This window comes from Protobothrops mucrosquamatus, unplaced genomic scaffold (assembly GCF_001527695.2).
Source record: "Protobothrops mucrosquamatus isolate PMUCROS unplaced genomic scaffold, P.Mucros_1.0 scaffold_257, whole genome shotgun sequence".
NCBI classification, from domain to species: Eukaryota; Metazoa; Chordata; class Lepidosauria; order Squamata; family Viperidae; genus Protobothrops; species Protobothrops mucrosquamatus.
In genome coordinates, this window is record NW_015386333.1 from 2,618,362 (window position 1) to 2,626,607 (window position 8,246).

Here is an 8,246-nt window from a genome sequence, read left to right on the forward strand (position 1 = left end):
ACAAGCGGGATTGGCCTAGGGAATTTTTAGTGGGGTTTTAAGGGAAATTTTAATTATAGGCCATAGTAAATATTTCTTTTTAATTTGGTTTTAAATTAGGTATTTATTGTAGTATCTGTTTTATAAGGCTGTCAGCCGCCCTGAGTCCGGTAAGGAGAAGGGCGGGATAAAAATTGAATAAATAAATAAAATAAATAAATAATTCAGTTTGCTGAATTATTTCCAATGAAATAAGTTTGAACTGTGCATTTCCGTGTGTTTCATCCCAAACTGTTTCAAGCTATCACTGAAAATTTAAATTAGCTCTGCAATGGGAATATTATGGAATAGTGGAAAAGGCACTAAAATAATCCGGGGAGACACAGGTTCAAATCAGCCATGGGAACTAATGGAGTAAGTTTGGGCCAGTCATCTACCCTCAACTCAAACTATTTTGAGCTTGCTATGTGGAAATAAAGGATTGCCATTCTGGGAATAAAAATGAATGTAAGTCACTGAACTCCTGAAGAAAAGGCAGGATAAAAATACATACCAACAAATACACAGCTAAAACATATAGTAAATTAAAACAATGCAACATTATGTTGAACATAATATTTTAAACCAGCTTTCTCCAACCACACAGGACTGCAACTTCTAATGCCCATGTTGATTAGAATAAGTTGTCTGGAACGATTTATAGATCTTAAAGGGTGCTTTGCATCATATCAGAACAATGGATTATGTTCGTACCAAGAGTAACTTTTGTTCAGCCTATTTTCCTGAAAATCAAGGTTGCTTTAGGATTCATTTTAGAGTTGATTATTCATACTTGCTAAATACTTACATTAAGTTGTTTTGTTCAAATTGGATGCATAGAAAAATCAACTTTTGTGTTATGCTTTTGGCAGGCACCGCCTAGGAGCCTTAGACCTCGTTTCAGGAAAAAAAGTACCTCATCTTCTCCTACTGAAACCACAAGCGTGTGAGGAACCATCCAGCACCAAGATCCACAGAATGCCTCTCTTCTGCCTTAAAAGATCTACATTATTGTATGTGGGGGGGAGAGGGGAACAGTGGTGAGAGGGATGTGTTTGTGATATTGTAGCATTTTAGGAATGAACTTTCTTGTTTCCCTTTTCTTATGCTGCCATTTGTGTTGCATTATATTTTCCATTGACAGAAGCAATGTTTCTTCTACCCCCTTTGATTTCATTGCAGAATATTTTTTTCCCAAGCTACAGTAATGGGGTTCGATATTTGTAGCCATTAAGTTACATGATTTTAGTTTTAGCTCTGTTAATGAACTTAGAAAACGAATTCTTCATCTGTTTTAAAATTATATTTATTTGGAGCTTAATAATAAATATAATGTGGACTGATAGGGGCCACAGATTTTTCAGACTGTGAATGATGTATTAAGATTAATTGTTTTGACAAGTAGTGAAAATGTAAAAACAGATCTAAATATGTTACTATTTCTTCTGTGCATTCATTTATGGAGTTAGTTACTGTATATTCTGTCACTAAATCTGTATAAAAACGGACCCACTGGAGTCTTAGAAATGTAGAGATGAGAAACATATTTATAGGACTATACACTGTTGAATCTTTGTTTTGATGCCGTAACTTTCTTAAAACTGATGTCATTATGTTCAACTATGAAATCAGGTAGACATTGCATTCACACTAATAGAGCTAGAATTGTGCTATTGAGAAATTCACTGTATAAAAATACATTGGTACAGTATTATCTAACATTTTGACCATTTTAGTGGGCTATTGTGCGACATGTCAAAGGCATGTTTATGGTTGCAGTAATGAATAGTAGAGTGCAAATCATAATTAGTTTTGGGTGCAAATCAATCCTCTGTCCATATGATTTTAATCCTGTCATTCTCCCAGCTCACATGTTAGCATTTAATTTAGAGAAGTTAACAGATTTCAGCAGTAATATAGCTTTTGGAATAGATTACAACAGTCTGTAGTTAGATGATACATTTGTAATTATAGAAAAGTTCAAAACAAGGACAACATACTAGGATTGGTGTATTTTAGCTTTGGATTGATGTCTCCTATATGTGTAAAGCATGTGAAATCTTGAAGATTATACTATATACATTTGTGTTTACCTATGTAGCTATCTCATTAAAAACAAAAGTATTGTAGAACATAAACATGTTGACACTGAGGATAGGTAGATTGTATATGACAGCACTAATCTAATCTCTTTCAGATAAGAGTATGAAATGACCATATTTCAGTCTCCATTGTCAACATTATAAAGTGGATATTTGAAGTAAATATGCAGGTAATCCCGAGTAATGAGCATTCACTTAATGCTTGTTTGAAGTTATGTGATCAGCGCCCCCTAGTGCTTACTAGCAAATCCCAAAATTACGACTAGTCGTTCGCCCTGATGAGTGACTGACAGCAGAGGTTCTGCAATATTCACCCTATTCCTCCCCCTGCTCCCCACAACTGCTTCTCCCTCCCTTTCTACCGTGCCGGACTCACTTACCTTGCAAAATCTGTCTCTTCTCTGCCACGGTTTCTTTCTTTTTGAGGGAGAGGAGAGTTGGCTTGGAAATGCTTTTTGCGCCGACAATGGAAGCTCCTGGGTGCTGTAATATCGCACGAGTTCAAACACAAATTCTCTGCAAAAGAGATCATGGCCCCCAGAAGTTTCAGTTCTCTGGGGGGGGGAAGTGTTTGCTTCGTTTGCATGCCTATGGGGCAAAGCGTGGAATCAGAGTTGGTCAGGCGCAGGAACCAATGCTGTCTGTGGCCTGGGTGCGCTGCTCGCTCACATGCGGCAGCCTTAGTTTGAGGACAGGAACGAAGCCTTCAGCTGAGTGGGGAGGCATCGCGGGGCCAGGTCCTTTGCACCCACATCCAAGCTGGCAGCAGCGGCAACCACCTGAGTGGCCATGATCCCCCTCCCCAGCCAGCCGCCTGCCCCATCTGACCTAGTTCTTGCCTGGCCGGCCAGTTGGCACAAATCCCCATCACTCTTATCACCATCATCATCCTCACTCATTGAGCAGCAGCTGCTTGAGTTTCTCTGCTCCAAGTGAAAGGAAATGGAGGTGCAGAGCAGGATTGCTCTCAATAAGGCCAGCGCACCTGCATCTTCTTGACAGCAATCCTGCTCTGCGTCTCCAGTTTCTTCCTTTGGAACAGAGCGGGAAAACTCAAGCTACTGCTGCTCACTTTTTATCCAAATGAGAGAGATTGGAAGGTCTGTGTGCCTGCAGTGGGGCACTTCAGAAATGGAAAGGAATGCTCCGTGTGACTGCTTGAAACTCCATGTGATTCAGGTCTCCGTTCAGATGAAAGGTGTTTGAGCGGCAGGCTTGAGTTTGTCTGCTCCTTCTCAGTGAAAGGAAATGGAGGCGCAGAACAGGATTGCTCTCAATAAGGCCGACTCGTTCCGGAGGCTTGTTTTCGCAGGATTGCTCTCAATAAGAGCGAGCTGCGCTTTGGCTCTGTTTTCACCAGGAAGGGGCTTGAGAAATGGCTTTTTCCTGGCAAAAACAAGCCTCCAAGCCTTGATGCTGGTGGAGAGAGGCAGCGGCGCCAGAGAAGACCCTTCCCTGTCTCCCCTCGCTTCCCCAAAGCCTCCCTTCACTAACCACCTTTCCAGCTCTGTTCTCCGCCACCGCTGCAGGGCAACAAAAGAAGCATGTGGGACTACCGGTTAACAAAAAAGTTCAACTAGATCTTCACGAGAAGTTGGAAGGTCAGATTGGTCTTTTTTTTTTTTAGTCCCACAAACTTCTTTTGTTGCCCTGCACACGGAGAACGGAGCTGGAAAGGAGGTTAGTGAAGGAATGTGGTTGCCCTGGGGTGGAGGTTAGGATTTGGCATTGTGGATGCCCTGGGGTGTGGTGGGTGTTAGGGTGGATTGTGGAGGGTTTGTGCTCTGGTGGGGCTATTCAAAACACAGGGATTCCCTGCATTTTGAAGCACCCACTCTGTTTCTCAAGCGCCCCATTCCAGGCATACGGAGCTTGCAGTCTCTGCCAGATCCCCATTGGGATAAAAAGTCTTTTAGCACCTATAGAGCGCTTCCAAACACAGCCAGTCCGTGTTTGGAAGCGCTCCATAGGTGCTGAAACATTTTTTTATCCCAACGGAGACCTGGCAGAAGGCTCCGTTTCTCAAGCGTCCCTTTCCAGGCATATGGAGCTTGCAGTCTCTGCCAGATCTGGTGGAGATCTGATGTTTTAGCACCTATGGGGCGCTTCCAAATGCAGGGAATGGCTGTGTTTGGAAGCGCTCTATAGGAGCTAAAAGACTTTTTATCCCAACGGAGATCTGGCAGAGATTACAAGCTCTTTGGCTAAGTTTTTGCAGGAAAAAGCCATTTCTCAAGCCCCTTCTTAGTGAAAACAAGCCTCCAGAGCAAGCACGCCTCACTCTTCTTGAAAGCAATCCTGCGAAAACAAGCCTCTGGAGTGAGGCGCGCTCACTCCGGAGGCTTGTTTTCGCTAGGAAGGGCTTGAGAAATAACTTTTTCCTGTGAAAGCTTAGCCAAAGAGCAAGGCGTGCTTGCTCTGGAGGCTTGTTTTCACAGGATTGCTCTCAATAAGATCGAGGCACGCTGGCTCTGGAGGTTTGTTTTCGTCAGGAAGGGGCTTGAGAAATGGCTTTTTCCGGCGAAAACGGAACCACAAAGTGAAGTGCTCCGTTTCTAAGTGTGCATTTGCATGCAGACAGAACTTCCAGTTTCTCCAAGGTCTCTGTCCTGGTGAAAATTGTTCTGGCAGTGACAGAAAGGAGTTGGGGGCGGGAGCAAAAACCGTGAGAGTTCAGGTTCCCATTCTCTGCAAATGAGGATCGGTGCCTGAACCTGTGTGATATTACGGGCACCCAAGAGCTTCCATCGACTTTCCTCTCCCTCAAAGGCAGAAACCGCGGCAGAGAGGAGATGGATCTTTTCAAGATAAGTGAGTCCAGCTGCAGGAAGGGAGGGGGAAGCATGAGGTATCTTAGTGGGTCGGGGAGGCCTTGGGGACCTATTCCATCACTAGCCCCCCCCCAATGGCCTTCCACACCTTGAGATTCCTCATGTGCACTTAACGAGCTGCGTGCATCTTAACGAGCAAGGGAGTGATCTCATTCAAAGTATCAGATTCACTTTACAAGTTTTTGAGTTACAAATGGAATGGGCAGGCTCCATTATATTCGTAACTCGTGGACTACCTGTATAGGATTTTTCTTAGCATGCTTCAGTATTAGTTTGGAACTTCCTAATGCTTTTTTTAAAAAAATCCTATTGTATCAGCAACACATCACTAGCATTATACGAAAAAATAATAAAACAATTGTCTCCCATTTAAACTAAATTTGGACCTGTTGCCATTTTAATCAGTAAATCAAGAACTTAAATGGCAGCTAGAAAATATTCAGTCATAGGACAGGTATCGCAAAATCAATGTGTCAGCTTACATATTTATTAAGATTCTATAGACATATTTTGTGTCTCTCTCATACATATACACCTACTTCATTATTGTATGAAAAAATAGCAGACATACAAGCAGAGTTTTGCCATTGTGTTACATATAATTGAATTTTTTAGAAAAAAGTTGGTAAATTTATATTCATTTATGCCAAAAAGATATGTTTCTTCTCAAATTCTAGAACACTTTATTTTAATTAAAGCTAATCAATGTTTTTTTGATCAGCTGTTTACTAAAAATATTACTGTTCTGGACTTTGTCTTGTAAATACTGAAGTGAAATTGTTGAAATTGCCTTATCTCTCATATGAATTCATTGTAAAAATTATTTGTATCTAGCAAATGTACTAATTGCAGCTGAACTGTAGGCCTCTATATAACTCAGTGAGAATCATGAATGGCTACATAATAACTGGTGGTTTTTTAATCTGCAATATTGTTGGAAACAAATTGGTCCTGGCTACTATAAAAAATTGTTAGATACATGTAGCAAAACCCATTAGTTTTGGGGATTTGAAAATTCAAGGCATATACTTTCTATCAAAATACTGGACTCTATTTTATTTTCAGTAACAATAACACATTTCCATATAATAATGATGTGCTTTTTTACTGTACACACTTAATGAATAGTTTTTCAGTTTTCCATTATTTTTTGGGTCAATATCAGAAGTGAAATGTGCATCCAAACCAACTCCAATTTCCACATTACTCAGTCTGAAATGACTGAATTGAACTGCAGATGTGGAGGCATCAATGGATCATATCAGGAATATCTGACGTGTTCCATTAGCACATTGTTCCTGCTGCAAGCAGTTTTAGTATTATAAAATGAACTGAGACTATAGAGAAGATTCCAATATATAAAGGAACAAAGTTCCCTTGGGGCCTTTTTAAATGTCCAGGGGCCTTTTTAAGTATCACTGAAAGTGGAATGGCTTTGCCTTCATGCCAAATTGTATTTCCAGCTTTTCAATCTAGCCATCTTCCTAGAATTGCACAGTAATCCCATCCAAGTACTAACCTGACTCTCTTATTTAGCTGCAAAAATAGCTAAGGTTGCTACCTGTAATGCAAAGCTAGCACAGTATTACAATACCCCACATTTACCAAATATCCAATTCATATTTCTTTTCATGAGGAAATAAGCCCGTGATTTAGGTCCATAATCTGTAATTAGTTTATCAAAACAATACAACTAAATATGATATAGAGTATATTTGGATTTACCCTTTTTGAAGCAGTTGTTTATTTCTGTCATAGCCAGAATATTGAATCTGGCTATTCTAATTGACATCTTTGCTTCCCGATTAATTAATAAGAGATTGACAGTCATCTTAAATCTTGTCTAAATATTGTGTGATAATTGGGAAATTACACACACGCACACACAAAACACTTGTGTGTGTATATCCTTCCATCTGCCTTTTGAAGGAAGTTTTTGTAACTTGATATATATATATAATCTTTCATATATCATGTATATGAAATTATATATTACTAGCTGTACCTGGCCACGCGTTGCTGTGGCTCAGTCTGGTTAAATGGAAAAGAAAGAAAAGAGAAAGCGCATGTTTGTGTCACACGTGTGACATCTATATAATAGTAGGTATATAAAAACACGCGCGTATTCGAATGCAACGTTGTGTCAAAATTTCAAAGCAATCGGTGAAGAACTTTCGGAGATTTAAGATTTTGAACAAACGAACATTTACATTTTTATTTATATAGATAGATATATATTCAAAAGGAAAATGGAAGGGTATTTCAGAGACCAATGTAAAACCTCTTTTGACATTTTGGGACGTAATATTAAACAAATAATAGGCAGGTGCAATACTTTTTATGGATTCATTGGTACGAAATAAGGTGAATCTGGATGAAATCATTCTGGAATTTCTTTTGGCATGTTGCTTAAATATTTAATTGGCCTCTTAAAAATTATTAAGAGCAATGCATTAAGGGAAAGTCCACAGTACTTTTAAATGATTTCCACCAAGAAGAATGGAATTATCTTTAACAGTCAGAATAGCCAAACCTCTTGGGTCGAGAATTAATTTAAGCCAATAACTAACACATACTTGACCCATTCCATTTTTGGCTTATGTTTGGAGTGCACCGTGAAACCCAAAACATGTCTCTTAGAGTAGCTGATTGAATAGCTCTATGTTTTAGGCACCAATTTGAAACCTGTAAAATAGCTGTATTATTGCTTTGATCTCAAACACTTTTAGCCAGCCTAGTATATGACTACCTCTTTCATAAAGAAAAGCCTTAAGATAGCTGCTGCACTCTTTTACCTTCTCTTTTAAAAACTGAATTCGGGCTTTGAAGTGCCTGTCGATAACTGTTCTGAAATATTTAAAGACTGAACCTGTTCTATAAAGACTGAACCTGTTCTATAACATTCCCATTAATTTGCCATGAACATTTATATTAGCAGGTCTCTGAACAGATCATAATTTTGGGTTTTTTGATAATTAATAATCAGACCATTATCTGTTGCTTAGGCCCTAAATTTTTTATGTTTGCCTTAGTCTTTCAACCTTCACTCTTGAGACGCAGGAAGCAATATTCAGTTTTTGCCTACAAAGGCAATGGTATCACTGATATAGTGGTATCTGCCAAAGAACTTGAATTGCTGCTGCCAATTAGAAAACTTAAAAGAGGGCAAATGGAGAAATAAGTTTTTACTTGCTCAAAGGCAACCTCTTATGCAATTAGTGGTTAAGGCATCAGGCTAGAAAACTGGGAGACGGTTATGAAAGCCAGTTAGGTGATGAGACTAGTTACTCTTTTC

The 8,246-nt window shown here is 39.5% G+C and overlaps 1 protein-coding gene across 1 annotated transcript in view; it reads left to right on the forward strand.

Annotated features, from left to right (window-relative positions):
- Positions 1-1,205, forward strand: part of REEP1 (receptor accessory protein 1) — a 39,915-nt gene extending 38,710 nt beyond the window's left edge. Inside the window, exon 9 of the mRNA XM_015831498.2 lies at positions 891-1,205. Within this exon, the coding sequence (XP_015686984.2) occupies positions 891-968 (78 nt within the window). The 3' untranslated portion in view covers positions 969-1,205. The remainder of the gene's footprint in view (positions 1-890) is intronic.
- The last annotated feature ends 7,041 nt before the right edge of the window (positions 1,206-8,246 follow it).